Below are 19,284 nucleotides of genomic sequence, written 5' to 3'. Positions count from 1 at the left end.
ACTCTTCTGCTTGATCACTTTGAACCAAAAGATTCAGGTGACCCCTTTTCTGACTTGAGCGTCGGAGTGCCTTTGCAGGTACCCAGCCCACCTTTTCCCAAGGAACAGAACGTAAAGAGAGGAAGGAAGCATCGTGACAGACAACATAAGAAGAAGCAATTCAGTTTTATTAGGTTTGTATCTCGGCCTCCACATCCCTACTGAAACATTTAGCTTACTCAAACTTTCTTATATGTTTTAACAATTATGTCTTTTAATTGTTTTAGTTGAAGAAATTTTCTCGACCTATTTTTGTTTTCGAGAGAAGCCAAATACCTACTTTAGGTATTTTAAGCATTGAACGTTTAACTCAGTTCTCTCTCAAACATCTTTAGACAAGACATTGTCTAGTCATGCGTTTGGTTGTTCTAGCTTAAGTGTTTTTCTATTTCCTAGGACCTAAATGTTTTTCTATGATTTCTAGGTTTGAGATTCAAGTTCTAGTTTTTGTTTGTTTGGGGTTTTGGCTATATGTTTTTATCCTAGGTTGCTTTCTGATATTTCCATTTTAATGTTATTTGGTTAAAATACAAAACATGAGATTGTTTGTTCATATAGACGATTTTGTTTTTAAATAATCTCCCCATTTTTATGTTTAACAAATACACATTTAAACGATGGATTCATTCTTTTAGTTCAACTTTTATTCTTAAGTCTTGTGTGTTTTATAGTTTTCTCTTTTTATCTTTTGCATGCTATCAGTGAAGGCAGTCGAAAGAATATTGCATAAATGCAGATAAATACGAATAAAAACAAATAAAATTTTAAATAAGCAATGAATAAATAAACACTAAAAATAAACAACACTCAACCATTTTTATTAAAACAAACAGATTACAAGAATGTAAACATAAACTCCTAAGATGAACCCTAAGAATCCAGAGAAACTCCCTATAATTCTATATTATCTTGTGTACTCCCCTGAATACATACTCTTAGATACGGACGCTTCTACTCTTTTTTATTCTCTCCTTATTTGATAAATATAAAAGGAAATCGGAATAGATAAATTCATAGAATACACATATAACATATAATTGATTTTTATGTTAAATTAAGTGTGTTTATATTTAAAGACGGAAACTATAACAGTAATAAGTAATTTTGGTTAGGAATATATTTCTTTAATATTGTTAATTTTTTTACATCCGCTTATGTGGTAGTTTGTGATTAGTCTGTTTTAAATATACAAACTAATAAAATAGTGACACATAGTTTATTGTGAAAAAGTTGTTAAAAAAATTGTGGATTTTAACTTTTATTTACATCACGTGTTGGAGGAATTTGGTGACACATTTTCCAAACTCAAAATTTGTTCAAATTACAAGTATCATTGAGTTCAAAAGAGGAGGCCAGTTCAATTCTATTAACATCATAAATATTATTTTGAAATTTTCTCACATCCAAGGCTGTAATGTACACGTGTAAAGTAGGTTGGTTTATCGTTTACGCATCGCATTCAAATTGGTTGTGATAATGTTTGTTAAACGACAAAACTAAATTTGTTTAACTTTTATGTTTAATACCATTTATATTCATTTAAAACTAGTTTTTAATTTATTTGGATAAATTTATATTGGATGGTTTTTCTATTTTACTGTTTACTTTTTATTCATTTACTGTTAATAATTATTTGACATGTGTCCCCAACCCCACAAAACTAAACTAATAGTCTAAAAATAAATAAAGAATACATAGTTGAACGAAATCAAGTTTGATTGTGAACTTATAGACGACAAAGATTTTATCGAAATAAATAAATTTCACTTTAATAATCAATAGAAAGATTTGTTTTTCTTGTGAAAATAAATGTTTTATTAACTAATTAGAAATACCATAAGTAAGAAAACACCTTTCTAAAAAACTATAAAAGTATCATTCTTAAAAATATGTTTTTTTTCTTTATACATATATTTTCTTTCTTCCATTTTTATTTTCAATCATATTCTTATCTTTATATTCTTACATGCCATTTTTGTTAAAAATTGTGGCTAACAAAAGTTCCATATACATACATTGGATTTGAGAAAATTTATGTAACCAAGCGGTTGAATGAAAGCTGTAGCTAAGACTTTGGTCCAAAGGAAGGAGTAGTAGGTGGGTAACCCTTCATGTGTGTGCCTTGTTCTTGCCTAATTCATCTTCATTGTCACACTTCACCAACCCAACCACCCTATCATTCTCTTTTCACCCTTTTCTTCTTTTTAGATTAATCAAATCTTGCACTATATATATATATATATATATACACACACCCCATCAGAAGCTCTCTCCATTCGTTCACTCCTTTGTTAGATCTAACCAACCATCACACCCTTTTCCTCATCTAACGGTAATTCCCACCATTTCTTCTCCCTCATCACTTCTTTCATGTTTCTGCATGTTCATGTTCCCGTACAATGTTCCGAGCCTTCAAGCTTCGATTTTGATATGAATTTTGTGCCCCCTGAAGCGAATTTGAGATGGGTTCTTTCTTATTTTTTTCTGATGGGATTTGGTGTTTGAATTTGTGGTTGTGGTTCTTCAGATCTGTTTTCACTTATGATCAATCATTGACGATTGGGTTGTTTTGTTGATGAAATAGAGTAAGAAAGATGGCGCGCAAGAAGATCAGAGAGTACGACTCCAAGAGGTTGTTGAAGGAGCACTTTAAGAGACTCTCTGGCAAGGAGTTGCCAATCAAGTCTGCACAAGTGAGTAATCTTATCATGAGTAAATTACAATGAATTATAAACATTCATCTATGATCTATCAACTATAATAAATTCAATTCTAATTGAATAATATCATTTAAGTTATGTTGCTCTAGTTTATTCAAACAATCAACATGCAAAAAACCTTCACTGTATTAGTGATTATTAAGCGCTTATGTAGATGCATATGAAAAAAATTTCCAGTTTTTATAAATCAATAATTCCTGACTTTAATTTCCATGTACTGTCCATGTAAAATAACTTCATTTATATTGTCAAACAATTAAAATCATCTCAAGTGTGACTTTAGTAGTTATTATAAATGTCAATAGATTTGTCACTTGGAGAACAGGGAAAAAATCATTTTAATGTTGGTACATTCGGGTTAAATTCATAATCTTTTACCATTGTGCATGTGGCTCATGTAGATGGTGCATATCAAACTTGAGTAATGATTGATGAATTGGTTTCTTTTTGTCTCAAGATAAATGCATCAACTGATTTCACTGAGTTACAAGAGAAGGAACCTTGGCTTTCATCTTCTAAATTGGTTGTGAAACCTGACATGTTATTTGGAAAGCGTGGCAAAAGCGGTTTGGTTGCTTTGAATTTGGATTTTGCACAAGTCGTCTCATTTGTGAAAGAGCGTCTTGGAAAGGAGGTGCTTTACTACTCTTGGGATTTTCCCACTTTATTTTTCCATTGTTCTGAGAGTTTCCCTTTCAACCCTTGATTTATTTATTCATGTTTTCTCTATATATAGGTTGAGATGGGTGGATGCATAGGACCCATAACAACTTTCATTGTTGAACCTTTTGTCCCACATGACGAAGAGTTTTACCTTAACATAGTCTCTGAGAGACTCGGCAACAGCATAAGCTTTTCTGAATGTGGAGGAATTGAAATTGAAGATAACTGGGATAAGGTACTGCAATGCTACCATGCATATTTTTCATATTTCATGTTAAATATTCTATATTTTGTGCTGTAAATTTTTCCCTTAATTAAGTTACTGAGTGGCTTATTCATATTTCAGGTTAAGACTGTATTCATTCCAACTGGAGTGTCTATTACATCTGAAATTGTTGCCCCACTTGTTGCAACCCTTCCCTTGGAGGTAAATTCAATTAAATTGCTAATTTGTTTTATGAACGGATTAACTTTGGAGTCTTTAACATGCTTGTTTTATGCATCTTAGTTTGATTTTTGATGTAAACCAATCTGACGGTGTAATTAAATCCTGTACTTTTTGTACAGATCAAGGGAGAAATTGAGGAATTTCTTAGAGTGGTTTTCATTCTGTTTCAAGGTATACAAAAATATATCTACCAAGTTATCAAAACACTATTGGTTTGGGATCCTGTAATCTTTATTAAAAATTTCATTGAAATTGTACCATTTCCCTTTATTTCATGTATTTATTTATTTATTTGCTTATCATTTGTGTTAGATCTGGATTTCACTTTCTTAGAGATGAATCCTTTCACATTGGTTAATGGAAAGCCTTATCCTTTGGATATGAGGGGCGAGCTAGATGACACTGCTGCTTTCAAGAACTTCAAGAAGTGGGTTCTTTTCTTACCCTCTAATAATTGCCAAGTGTTATTTTCCAGCATAGAATACTATATTCCTATTTCCTAATGAAAAATTGATGTATGTTTTGCTGTTAATATTCTTAAGTTAACATACGTGATTGAATATGTAGATGGGGAGACATTGAATTTCCACTGCCATTTGGAAGGGTTATGACTGCCACCGAGTCTTTCATTCATGGATTAGATGAAAAGGTACACAAATGTTAGCCCACATGTACAATCTTTAAATCAAGTTAAAACCATGTACATAAGATGTGTGTCTGCATTTTTGCGCGGCTCTCTGTGTACATTGTACATGCGTTTTTCTTTTCCTTCTTACTAATTCTGTAGCTGGGTAATGAACATGTAAGATGAAAAGGCCTGTTTATGATTGAATCTTTATTCATGGATTCAATGAATAGATGCACAAATGTTTGAACTGATTTTACAAAATTGTTCCATTCAGTTAAAACTCTGTCCGTAAGATTTGTTTGTTTGTGTGTACACACAATACATACTAATTTTTCCTTTGTTAAAACTATTACAATTTCAACATTCTGAAATCTGGCCAGAGGATACAGGGAAGTAAAAATGACTTAGGTCTTGGGGGGATTGAAAGAACTCGTAGGTGCAGCATATTTGCACTTATGAAAATAACTTATGACTCATATAAGCTCATTTTGGCTTATTTAAATAAGTCTCTTGGTGTAGTATATCAAAATAAGCTCTTCACAACTTCATCAAGTTTTGCGGTCAAGTTAATAAAAAGTAATCAAATAGAGCTTAATTAAGCTATTTACCCAAACCAAAACATTTATAGTTCTCAGTATCACCTGGTCTTAATACTCATACTTCTCTAACAGCAGTCATCAATAATGTATTGATAAATGCAATAATACTATTGCTTATAGTTTTTATTATGATTGTTAATTTGCTTGCTCATTTAATATTGCAGACAAGTGCATCTTTAAAATTCACTGTGTTGAACCCAAAGGGCCGAATTTGGACAATGGTAGCTGGGGGAGGTGCCAGTGTCATCTACGCTGATACAGTGTGTTTCTCTATATTAAAACTAAATTCATGGAAAATATCCATATTTTGTAGCATTAAGTGGCATCTTATTTCATACAATATTAACACAGGTTGGAGATCTTGGTTTTGCATCTGAGCTTGGAAACTATGCTGAATACAGTGGTGCACCCAAAGAAGATGAAGTCTTACAGTATGCCAGAGTTGTAATTGATGTAATCAACTTATATCCCTGCTTTATCATTGGCCTAAATATTGATTTAACGATTCAATATTCGTTCTTATAAGATAAGACAATTCTTGTTTGAAGTGTCTAATTATATATTAGCCTATGATTTTCATAGTAACATTGAACCTGATACCACAGGCATCTTGTATGTATTATAATCTACTTTCTTTCTTTCCAGTGTGCAACTGCAAACCCTGACGGCCAAAAGAGAGCTCTTGTGATAGGAGGAGGCATAGCCAACTTTACTGATGTTGCTGCTACATTTAGCGGTATAATTCGGGCTCTGAGAGAGAAGGTAAGCCTTTGATCATGGAGCTTGGTTCAGATATGTGATGAGAATCTTCTTGTAGCAGGGTTATTCAATGTGAGTTATTTTGCTATTCAGGAGTCAAAATTGAAAGCAGCAAGGATGAACATCTATGTGAGGAGAGGAGGGCCCAACTACCAGAAGGGTCTAACTTTAATGCGTGCACTTGGAGAGGAGATTGGCATCCCCATTGAGGTAACATAATCCATGTCTTTATTATTGACATAGTATTGAACAACCAATTTATGCTGTTAGGAAAACTTGCCTTGAGGAAACAGTCTAAGGTTTTTGGTTATCTATCTTCCCCACAGGTTTATGGACCAGAAGCTACAATGACTGGTATATGCAAAGAGGCAATACAATTCATTACTGCTTCTGCTTAAGGTCTACAGCACCTTCATCTATGGTGTTTTTCATGGCAAGTCTGAAGTGAACTTGATTTTTAATTTCCATTTCTATTCCTGAAATTCGGAAATTTAATTAGAGATGTTTATGAACCTAAACCCGCCATCAAAAGTGGCCATGAATGTTGTCATTATTTTTGTAGAATTGATGGCACGACATCTAATAAATAAATAGTGTTTTTTGTTTAACATATATAGTCTATATATACTTTATTACACACTCTCCATTGTTTGATTACAATTGGTCTTATTAAACTATTTTGCATATTCTACAACCTAACCTATATCTTTAACGTCAGAAGGTGAGGGGTAAGAGATATAAGTTATATATTACCTTTTGTATATTGTGAGATTTCAATTGAACAGATTAAATTTCAGGTAACTTGAAAGGAGAGATTCATTAATATGTCCAACATAAACATATTTCAACCCCAACAAACATTCCATAAATCTTTCTAAGAAAGAAAAAATAGAACATTGTGCAGAGTTAAAAAGCATAAATTTTGAAAAATCATGAAATGGTTACTAAAATTTCTTATGGAGGTATCCAAAGAGATCTTAAATTAAAAAAAAAAAATTATCAGGGTTTGAGATGATGTCATAATAGTTCCATCATACCAGGAACATGATTCATCTACTCCAGTGAGTACCCAACCACAACCTGTTCTTGTTCCAACTTCCAACCAATCTTGGTCTTCTCATAATCCAATATTCCAAATAACATGGAAATATGGAGACTTAAATCATGGAAGACAATTAATGGTTAGAGTATGGTCAAATTTAATGAAGTAGTTAGATATTAGTTGGATTTCGGTCTTAATGTATATTCCTGACTCTAACCATATTCTAGGCTAATAAACACTACTGATTCTTTTTAGTTAGTGAATGTCTTCTTTAACATATATTTCTTTTTTCTTTTTACTTCTATTTTTATTTTTGAAGATATTTAGTGTATAAATTTCTTATCCGATTTCAGTAATGTCATCATAAAGCCTATATCTTACTAGTATCTTATTCTCTGTGTCTCTGGTTAACTTTCTGCATGTTTATGAACACTGCATGATTACGAACAAATTTATTACCACCAAACTTACATTTTAGTATTGATGGATAAGCATATCAAACATTATAGTTCAAGAATGAAATTTCCAACTGTCTAATTTCTTGCTTCAGATATGCTTTAGATTATACAATAAACTAATAATAATACTGATTCAATTGGTGACGGATCAATGAGTTTAGAACTAGTTTTTAGTTTTAGTTTTGAACTCTAATTCTATGTTTAATTATAAAATCAATGTGGGAAAAAAGTAAGTACTGATTTTACTTTGATAAAAATGATTTTTTAAAATCGTTTAATATTTTTTAAGAACTAGTCCTACTTCAATTTGTTTTTGGTAAGAATGCTTTTCTTTGTCTAAAGAAATGGATGAAGAGATACTAAGACGTTTTCAATAGATTTAAAAGGTCCCTCTATTATATAATTTACTAAGATTATATAATTTACAAAAATGATATTTGATACTTTTCAGAGTTGCAACTCTTAATTTGACTATTTTAATAAAAAAAAAAATACAATAAAGGGTATTTTTGGAATTAAGTGTAATAAAAAATTATTAAAATAATAATGGTAAGAGTTGTGAAATGGGAGTAAAAGAAATAAGGGTTGTGAAGATAAGATCAATCATTTACGGTGATGTTAGTCTGTCAATAAATTCTACACAATTCTTAATTAAGTCGTTTTTTTTTTATCAATTTCCTTTATATAATTTGATAAACTATTAATTTACATTTGGTAGATTTTGAATGAATACTTACAATGTCTGGACGGGTTTAATTCACAAATGTTTTGGTAAAAAAATATGTAAATCAAAACATTTGAAATGCACAAAATTTGGATAATAAGTTGACTATATCTATTTAAAATCTGAAACATTAGGCTATACTTATTTACAAATATAGAAAAAATAATTCAAGTATTAATATTAAAAACTTAATTTTTTAAGTTATTAGAAATAAGTAAATACATATTGGATCTGTTTGAGTTAATTCAGAATAAATTCCTTCTAGGAAATAAAATAGAAAAGAAAATTTGAAATTAGTTTCTCCATAAGAATTAACTTATGCAAAAATTTATTTATAGAAGCTCTCTTATTTATTTATTTATTTTTAAGTATGAATTGATTTTAATTTATGGAAAATTGTAATTTATTTATTTTCCTTCTCTAAGAATACTTACAGAAAATGCCATTTAAACACGTCTGTTAATTATTATAACAATAAACAAAATCAAACCAACAAAATTGAGTGATGAAGTCGACATTAAATATGAAAGCCTATACAATATGGGTTTTCAGTAAACTGAGCCCAATGGGCTTGATGACGTTGAACAGATCAATTAGCTCAATATTGGGCTAAAGAGGGAGGGACAAAAATTACTGGGTTTCCTTGTTTTTTAGATGGGTGTTACTCCCTCCACCCCCACACGTCTCTTCCTCCACCTCCCCAATTTTCTAAAATGCCAATTATATCCTTCTAAAATGACAATTATATCCTCAAAAGTTAAAATTTTTTATTTTTATTATTTTAATATTTTAATTTATTTAAAACTTCTGATTTACTTCCCTCTGCACCTCTTCCTCTCTTCCATTTCCGTTTACTTTTCTCTCTTCCGTCAAGCTTCTTCTCCATTTCCGTTTATCATTTTCTCTTCTGTCAAGCCTCATCAACCTTTCACTTCTATTTCTCCATTTCTTTCTTCTTCATTTTCCGGAAGAGCGTTTGCGGAGCAGCCGTTGAACCGTTGGTGCCTTGGTGCGGTGGAGGCCGTTCAGCTGGGAGAGGAGCGGATCTGCGGCATGCGGCGTGGTACAGGTTTGTTTTCGGTGCTTTCTGCCTTGGTGCTTGTCGCGTTTCAACAGTGTCCGCGAAAGGCCGAAACGGATGTGGGAGATCCGTTACCCTTCGACGGATGTCGGACTTCCGTCGACGGATGTGGGATATCCGTTGAAGGGTAATCGGACATCCCACATCCGTTTTGCCTTAAACGGATGTTGACATCCGTTGAAGGATGTCATCCGTCCAGAGGCAGTGTTCCTTTTACGTTTCGTTTTTATTTTACTACGTTTTGCGGCTCATGCAAGGATTATAGGCTTGGATATTAAAAGGATTATTGGAAGTATGGGAAGGGTTTAGGGTTTAGGATTATTGGAAGGATTATGACTACGTACCTGGAGAGGAACCACGACAAGGACACTACACCACAAACGCACTGCACCGAGAACAAGAAGAAGATTGTTTGATAATTCTTTTCACGATCACCAAGCTTTGAAGAAAAATATTTTACTCATACAAGGAACTACGTAGGTTATCAGTGAAATATGTTATAAATGAATAAAATTAAAAAACAACAATTTTAAAAATAAAATTTTACTGAGAGGCAAAATAATAAAAGAAAGGTGGAGAAAGGGGCAAAATAGTAAAGGGGAGGTGGAGGAAGAGATGTGTGGGGGTGGAGGGAGCAACACCCTTTTTAGATAGCCGAACAAATTAACTTCTTAAAACATAACCGAAACATTTTTACTAACTTTTCACTTTAATTTATTTAATTTAAAAATTTTAAATACCAGGATATATTTTTTAAAGGTAAAATATACTTGTTAGTTTTTTAATACTCTGATTTTAAGATATATTACTTTTGGTTCTCTAAGTAGTACATATGATAGTATTTGGACTGCATTTTAAAAATTAAAAAGAAAACAAAAATTAAACTTTATTTGTATTTAAGATATTTTAACGTAAGAAAGATTTGATTAAAAAAAATTATAATGCTATTTTAGATTTAAATTTAAGGATAAAATTTAGTTTAACTTAACTTTTAAAATATATTTTTACGATATGATGTAGTCCGCGGCCAGTAAATTATTGGTTGGAGTAAATCGCGTTAAACTCTTTTAAACAAAAATTGAAGTTCAAATTTTATTGATAAAAAAATGTTTATTGAAGAATAAGTTTAATAAATAACTGAAATACCTGTGTTTATTTTTTGTTTTAGTAAAAAATTATTAAATTATAGAATAATTTTTATTAAGAATAATTATAAAATAAATAACATGTATAATTTATTTTTGTTAAATATGTTTTACTATAATACTTATTTGAATTTTAAAAATAATTATTGAAATGATAAAAATAATAAAATAATTATTTTAATTTATGAAATAATTAAAGTTACATTAAAAATTATTTAAAAAATAGAAAAGAAATTATTTTTTTATAAACTAATGAAATAAAATTAAAAAATGTAAAGAAAAGAAATCCATGTATTAAAGTTATGGATATACTAAAGAAAGGTGGAGGAGTCCTTTTTATGTAACAGTGGCAAAACATGATCAGCCATGTGATATGATCTGCAATAGTTGTTGATATAATTATTTTAATTTTTCTTAAGGTTAAGCTTCAGTTGATAAGAATGAGAAAGGCGAGGAAAAATCTATCGACACGTTGGCTGAGAAAATCAATTCCTACTTGCATCGTTTTAAACACTAATGATTGATTCCAAGGAAAGGAGTTTTATGACAAATGATAATATTTAAGCGTACTCAAAAATAATTTCGAAAGCGACCCAATTTATGATTATGTTGAACGGGTAGTATTAAATAAATAAAATTAAGTAAAATAAATAATTATGATTAAGTAAAATTTTAAAATATTTTACTTCACCCAAATTTCTATTTTAATATTTATAAATTTATAAACAAATTTTTATTTTTAATATGATATTATTTTAGTAAAATTTCATAACAAGTTATATAAAATTCTAGTCTATTATAATAGTTATTATTAAAATTATAGACTATTTTAATATGATATTATTTTATTAAAATTAGTAGTAAGTTAAATACTTATTATATTTATATAATTTATTCATAACAAAAATAATTTTTTACATTAAAAAATTAATTTAATATAAATCTATAATTGGAAAAATCTTATCCAAATTAACTCAATCAAAAGCTTTGAATTGGATTAATCCAATATATTAAATGATGATATAAATTTTAAAATATTAAATTTAGATTATATTGAATATTAGATTTGAATTCAATCACCCAGGTCATTCCTTGGTATGCATATGTTTGATATATCTAATAGTTAATGGTTTGATGTAATTTAAAATTGAAATAAAACGATAATTCAAAATAATTTTTACTGCAATTATTTTAACATATTTAAAAAATAGTAATAATAATTTGAAATTATTTTATTCATAAAATAAAATTGACTTATGTTCAACCAAATTTGTATAAGTTTTTTATATTTATTTTTGACATTTTTATTTAGATTTGAGTATCAGACAAACCTTATTACCATGGTGAAATATATAGATTTTAAATGTTTTTACTGAAACAAAAAGTACACACATGCTTATATGTTTAGAAAGAGAAAAGTTTTGTTGAGTATACTTATTTTATTTAAGAATATTATGTTTGTTGAGTTATAGATGAAGAATATGTTATGATTCTACAAAATGCATTCAAACTTTAATTTCTAAAGGAACTCGTGTGTTTACAATATTTTTTCTTAAAAAATAAAACTCTATTGGTGGAAAAAAAATGCATAAAGGAGATTTCTTTTTGAAACCTGTTAATCTTTTCGTTTGTTATTTTCCATCTCGTCAAATATATCAAGAACAAAAGTTTTTTTAATAGTTTTCCGTTTTTGTAATTTTTATATACTACTCTATTTAAGTTATGTTTATATATGGAAATTGTCTTCCATATTTTGTACATGTTTATGTTACATAATTTGTGTCTTATTAAAAAATTGTTTTTTAAATTCTTTTTTAATACTTTATTTGCTATTATTATTGTTTTTATTATTATTACTAAATAAATTTTGCTCCAAATTCAGTAATTTTCACATATGAGTTTTTTCTTTAGGTCTTTCACTCTCTCGTTAAGAAGGTATAGACGTCTTTAAAATATTCATATAAAATTAGTAAAAATTAGAGTTGTCAAAATGGGTCACAATCTGCGAGCCAATCTGGTCCATCACAGGTTTGAATTGGATTGGGTTTGAAAAAATTGTATTTTTTTATACGGGTCAAATTTAAACCCGGCTCATTTAAACCCGGCTCATGCGGGTTGAACCCGTGGTGGGCCGGGTTGGCCCACCAACCCACCTACCTAATTTTATTTTATTTTATTAAAATTTAATTTTAATTTTATAAAAAAATATTTATTATTTTATTTTTGTTTGAAAAAATTATTTAAGTTCCTTATTTTCAAAATTAATTAAACACTCATGTTGCAAGTGAAATTTGGAAGTGAAATTTGTTTAGATTTGAATTATAGAAAGTTTGTAACTTTTTTTATTTAAAAAAAATTGTAATTAAGTAGCCAGTGAGCCAACCCGTTTACCCACCAACCCGTGGTGGGTCGGGCCGGGTTCGAATTTTTCTGGTTCACTAATAAATGAGCCGGGTTGGGTTGGTTCACTAAGTGACCAACCCGTAGTGGGTCGGGTAGGGTCGGGCTGGGTGGCCCGTTTTGAAAGCTCTAGTAAAAATGTATATAAAATGTATTTACAAATCTTTTATAAGAAAGTTAAAATTAAACTTTTAAAAAATAATTAGTATTTCATCAATTAGAAAGATTTATACTTAAACAACAATTATATTATCTAGAAAAATGATTAGCAGTTCTATTGCTTCATATGTTCTCCCACCTACACCATCATCTACTCACATTTAACATACAATAATAACAGAGTGCACAAAACACAACATAATAGACAACATGATAAACTAATGTACTTATAAGAGACCACACATATATTAAGTTTTCTCTAAGAAGACCATTAGTAGTCATATTGCTTCATGCGCTCTCCTACTTTCACCATCACTATCCACGTATAACATACGATCATAGCAAGTGAACAAACAAGGACACAACATATAACAAGGTAAACTAGTGTAATTATAAGAGATAATTCAAATTATAAGTTTTCTCATAACAATAGTAAATTTCTTGTTTCGGCTGAATTGGTCTGAGGGTCGGTCGTCCTTCCTTGCTCTGCTCTCTTTTGATCTTCAATCCTCTCCGAGAATGCAATCCACTTTGATGAGTTGTTGACCTGCAGAAGACACTCCTACGCTCAAGTCAGATATGTTTCATAAAGAAGTCTATATTTTATTATAATAGATTAATATGTCTTTACCTGGACATTAACCCTATATTTATAGGGCTTATGACAATCAAGCTCATTAATTCATATAATATATGGCAATAATGTCGTATATTCATATTTGATTCGACAATCAAACCATTAATATTTAAAATATACCTGTTAATTGCCCATAAATACCATATATTTTCCACTGATATGGTCAACAAGTGCATTAAGTGGTCATTAACGACATCCATCTTATCTGGCTCACAATCATTGAACTACCGGTCGGTGTAGATGGTCTTCTCCTAGGATGGTCGGCTACCCATGTATAGTACATTAAGCCCCCCAAGCCCCGAGCAGTTGTTTGCAGGTGCGAAGAGGTTTAACTTTTTGTAGTATAGTCGTAGTAGGAGCTATTTGAGTTGGTCACTAGAAGACCATGGTTGAATGTCTTCGCATGGCCGCCCGGGATTGCTAGTGAGTAGATCACTAGAAGACACAAGTGAGCTGATCACTTGACCGCCCAGGATTGCTAGTGAGCTGGTCACTAGAAGACCATAGTTGAATGTCTTCGTATGGCCGCCCGGGATTGCTAGTGAATAGATCACAAGAAGACACAAGTGAGCTAATCACTTGGCCGCCCAGGATTGCTAGTGAGCTGGTTACTAGAAGACCATAGTTGAATGTCTTCGTATGGCCGCCCGGGATTGCTAGTGAGTAGATCACTAGAAGACACAAGTGAGCTGATCACTTGGCCGCCCAGGATTGCTAGTGAGCTGGTCACTAGAAGACCATAGTTGAATGTCTTCGTATGGTCGCCCGGGATTGCTAGTGAGTAGATCACTAGACAACACAAGTGAGCTGATCACTTGGTCGCGTAGGATTGCTAGTGAGCTGGTCACCAGAAGACCATAGTTGAATGTCTCTGTATGGCCCTCGGGATTGCTAGTGAGTAGATCACTAGAAGACACAAGTGAGCTGGTCACTTGGCCGCCCAAGATTGCTAGTGAGCTGGTCACCAGAAGACCATGGTTGAACGTAAGTCTGGACCTTCCTGCGCATGATATTTTTACTCTCAAAAATATGTGTTAAGTAAACACTTCAATATATTATAAACTATAATAAAAAGTCACTAGAACCTGATAAGGTTGAACGACGTAGGACCGAATCTATCTGTGCAGGATATTTTTACTCACAAAAATATAAGTTAAACAAATATATTATAATTTATAAATTATAATGAAAAGTGGAACTTGTCAAGATTGAACGTAAGACTGAACCTTCCCGTGCAGGATATTTTTACTCACAAAATATGAGGTAAAAAAATATATTATAATTTATAAATTATAATCAAAAGTTGAACCTGTCAAGGTTGAACGTAGGACTGAACCTTCCTGTGCACAATAGTTTTACTCACAAAAATATGAGTTAAACAAATATATTATAATTTATAAATTATAATCAAAATTGGAACCTGTCAAGGTTGAACGTAGGACTGAACCTTCCTATGCAGAATATTTTTACTCACAAAAATATGAGTTAAACAAATATATTATAATTTATAAATTATAATGAAAAGTGGAACCTGTCAAGGTTGAATGTAGGACTAAACCTTCCTGTGCAGGATATTTTTACTCACAAAAAATATGAGGTAAACAAATATATTATAATTTATAAATTATAATCAAAAGTGGAACCTGTCAAGGTTGGACGTAGGACTGAACCTTCCCGTGCAGAATATTTTTACTCACAAAAATATGAGTTAAACAAATATATTATAATTTATAAATTATAATCAAAAGTGGAACCTGTCAAGGTTGAACGTAGGACTAAACCTTCATGTGCAGAATATTTTTACTCACAAAAATATGAGTTAAACAAATATATTATAATTTATAAATTATAATGAAAAGTGGAACCTGTCAAGGTTGAACGTAGGACTGAACCTTCTGTGCATGATATTTTTACTCACAAAAATATGAGGTAAACAAAAATATTATAATTTATAAATTATAATCAAAAGTGGAACCTATCAAGGTGTAACGTAGGACTAAACCTTCCTGTGTAGAATAATTTTACTCTAAAAAATATGAGTTAAACAAATATATTATAATATATAAATTATATGAAAAGTGAAACATGTCAAGGTTGAACGTAGGACTGAACCTTCCTGAAAGTTCTCAAAACAAAAGACATGCCTTTAGAAATTATTACGGAATATTTTACTCTTGTGGCAAAACCTGGTATTGATTCGAAGTAGCGATGTCGAGACCGAGCGCACGTCTGGTTCCTTGTGGAATCGTGGGGATGCCGCTCGGCCCCACGGTGGGCACCAAAATGTTTCGGTTGAATTGGTCTGAGGGTCGGTCGTCCTTCCTTGCTCTGCTCTCTTTTGATCTTCAATCCTCTCCAAGAATGCAATCCACTTTGATGAGTTGTTGACCTGCAGAAGAAACTCCTATGCTCAAGTCAGATATGTTTCATAAAGAGGTTTATATTTTATTGTAATAGATTAAGATGTCTTTACCTGGACATTAACCCTATATTTATAGGGCTTATGGCAATCAAGCTCATTAATTCATATTGGATATGACAATAATGTCGTATATTCATATTTGATACGACAATCAAACCATTAATATTTAGTAATATACCTGCTAACTGCCCATAAATACTATATATTTTCCACTGATATGGTAAACAAGTGTACTAATTGGTCATTAACGACATCCATCTTACCTGCCTCACAATCATTGAATTACCGGTCGGTGTAGATGGTCATCTCCTAGGACGGTCGGCTACCCATGTATAGTACATTTCTCATCATCATAACCAACTAAACACATAAAAGTAGTAACTTTCTCATTTTGATTTACTGAGACAAGCTAAAAACAAAATCAAGGTGGCGTCTAATGCCATATCCTCTAATGCTCATTGTCAAGTGAACACCTAATGTGATCAAAGTATCACCCAACGCCTTGGACCCTAGATATATCTATTAAGTGAGCTCCCAACGATCCCAAGATATTGCCCAATGCCCTTAACCTCTAAAAGTTACCACTAACTTAAGTTATTTGCTTGGTGCCCAATAGTTTTGTTGTACTGCACGACACTGTTTCAAAAAAACAAGAACACTTGATTTAACTAATTAGTTATCCAATTTGCTTATCTAGGCAACTCGAAATCTTCCTTAGTTTAAAATACTTGATTTAACATTTCATGGAATGTATAAACATATAAATAACATAAAAAATAGAAGAAGAAGGGGTGGAGAATGTGAAAGATGAGAGGAAGGATCAAATTCGGTCCCCCAAAGATTTTATAAGCTCTTATTATGTGTTTCACTATGTCTTTTTATATAGAAATCGGGTTGGACTTTTTTTGTTGTTGTAATATTCTTTCTGATAATGTAATCTCCTTCAATGATTTTCTAAATAATCCAATATTTTCAAGATATATTTAATTATTTTGGAGATCTAAAAAAATTTAAGAAGATCTTGTGAGATTCAAAATTTTTTGACATATATTTATCTTGTGATATTTACTAATATAATTAAATAAGATAATTATTTAAAAACATCTAAAGATATATTCATCCCAAATTATCTTTTATGATAAAAGTTTATCAATTATCAAAGTCTTTTTTTTTTGGAAAAAGATATAGAAAATCACAAGGTACAATTTTTGTTTCTTTTTCCCTCTTCCCGGCTTAGCCAAATTCAGTTTAGGTTTAGCCAAAAACTTTCACTTTTTTATGATTTTTTTTTCCTTCTCCATACAATGCTTGACTTGAATTTTTTTTATAGTTTTGATTATTTGTTTTTCTTGGATTTATTTTTAAGGTATCATGAAGCTTTACTCAATTTATTTTCATACCTCTGTGAGCTCAACTTAGTTGCAGTTGCACAAACACACCTCAAAATATTTGTAGAACATTTATACAACTGAAAAGTTATTTTTAACAAGTTTTTGTATGTCATGCTCAATAAAACCAATTATAAAAAATCCTATTTGAAACAGTCTTTTCAGGCACAAAAATCACATAAGAATTCAATATTAAAGGCTAAATGAGGACATAAATATGCATTCATTAGTACTCCACATAAGTTCTACTTCACATAGGTTACTCTACTTGCACACACAAAACTCTGATTAACCAACATAACACACCCTTACAATGTTAATCAAACATATATTCATCTTGAACCCTTTAACATCACAAGCAAACTCATGCACCCCACATGTAACAGATTTTCTAGCAAGACTCAAAGAAGAGTTATAGATGAACTTACTATATTCAAGAATCTTATGTTGTACTCCGATCCTCAAACAAATGAAAGATGAAGTCAGATATTAAGAAAAAAAAACAGAGAAAAGGTTTTAAAAAAGTTTTAGAAAGATGATAATTCTTATAAAATAAAACTCAACTAATAAAAAATTCTATTTGAAGTTGGACTTTTTAAATAATAAAATAATTGAATGTGTAACATCCCAAAATATAGTAATTACCATAATCAGAATTAATTACATTAATCATATAAAACAGTGCAGTCTTACGATTCTGAACGAGCGTCAAAATACCGAACGGCATAATCATACAGAAATAACGAACACTTATACAAGCAAGAGTTCAGGGACGAACGGTCTTACAAAACTATAACCGAACGTTCAAAAATAACATTACTAAAGCTAACTACAGACACCCGCGAGCGCTCTAAGGCTCGGCTTTAACTTCTACATCCACCAGATTAGCGTCTTCCAAATTTTCTTCTTCTAGCACTTCTTCAAGCGACGCACCTCCATCTGCTCACATCCACACGGATGATCATTGCAATGACAGGACGAACGTACATATACAAGGCGACAACACAAGGAAACGAAAGGGTAAGCTTATATAATTTAAATTATACATCAACACATACAATAAACATATCATTCCACACAAGCACATAGTTTTAACATATAACCATCATGTAACATTATATGAATATATATATATATATATATATGACGACCATCCGGACTGTATGATCTGTGTAGCTACAGGCGTCCTCGCACCCGAGTGGTGTAGTAGCCGGGATATACCTAATCAGCTGCCACTCGAGGTTAGTCCGTTCTTACGTCGCCCATGTTAACTTATGGACTAAGGACCTCCTGCCGTTCCCACACATGAACTACTCCCCTCTACGTGAGGATGAGTGTCACAGAATATCAGGATGGACCAAGCCTGGCTTAGCTTATCCACAGTCATACTTTACCAAATTTAACATTCAAATATATATAAGAGACGTTCCTCCATGGAACGCTCGTTCAAATCCCATACTCATAGAATCACTCAATATAGTGTTCGCAGGGTAAGATCTTATAATTTATCATCATTCTCATATTTAACTTTAAGAGCATAAAAGGACGAACGTTCAGCCCTTTGAAGAATTAGGACGAACGTCCAAATAAAGTACTGGATGGACGAACGTGACTCTCTGTTTGGTCAGTTAAATGAAACGACTCAATTTGAAGGAGTACTGATACTTAGAAAATTTCATAATAAAGATCTTGAACCAGATTCAATATAAGAAGGATGGTTAATAATACTTAGAAATCTTCTTTGAAGAAATTTGCACATGGAAGACCGATACTAGTATTAGAACGAACGTAAGAATGTGAATATTCAAATACTTGAACGAACGCTATTTTATCCAAGTGGTTATTCAATAATACGAGTGCTTAGTATGTGACAGAGCACTGACTATGACGAACGCTAGGTAGATGACTGAGCATCAATTTAGACGAACGCTTGGTAGAAGACCGAGTGCTACTCAGGACGAACGTTCGATAT

At 31.3% G+C, this 19,284-nt stretch overlaps 1 protein-coding gene across 1 annotated transcript; it reads left to right on the top strand.

Moving 5' to 3' along the window:
- The first annotated feature begins 2,164 nt into the window (after positions 1-2,164).
- LOC148193576 (ATP-citrate synthase alpha chain protein 1) lies at positions 2,165-6,464 on the top strand. The gene is made up of 13 exons (XM_088098774.1): positions 2,165-2,371; positions 2,624-2,732; positions 3,217-3,393; positions 3,496-3,657; positions 3,769-3,849; positions 3,990-4,041; positions 4,183-4,297; positions 4,438-4,519; positions 5,262-5,357; positions 5,449-5,550; positions 5,743-5,859; positions 5,950-6,066; positions 6,183-6,464. Exons 2-13 carry the CDS (start codon positions 2,634-2,636, stop codon positions 6,252-6,254), a joined length of 1,272 nt encoding a protein of 423 aa, XP_087954900.1. The 5' UTR covers positions 2,165-2,371; positions 2,624-2,633; the 3' UTR covers positions 6,255-6,464.
- Positions 6,465-19,284: the final 12,820 nt, after the last annotated feature.

The sequence above is a fragment of the Vigna umbellata genome, chromosome 9 (genome assembly GCF_029865625.1).
Source record: "Vigna umbellata cultivar VRB3 chromosome 9, Vumbellata_1.0, whole genome shotgun sequence".
Lineage (NCBI taxonomy): Eukaryota > Viridiplantae > Streptophyta > Magnoliopsida > Fabales > Fabaceae > Vigna > Vigna umbellata.
Note: the sequence above shows the minus strand (reverse complement) of the source record. Positions and strands in the feature narration are given on the sequence as shown.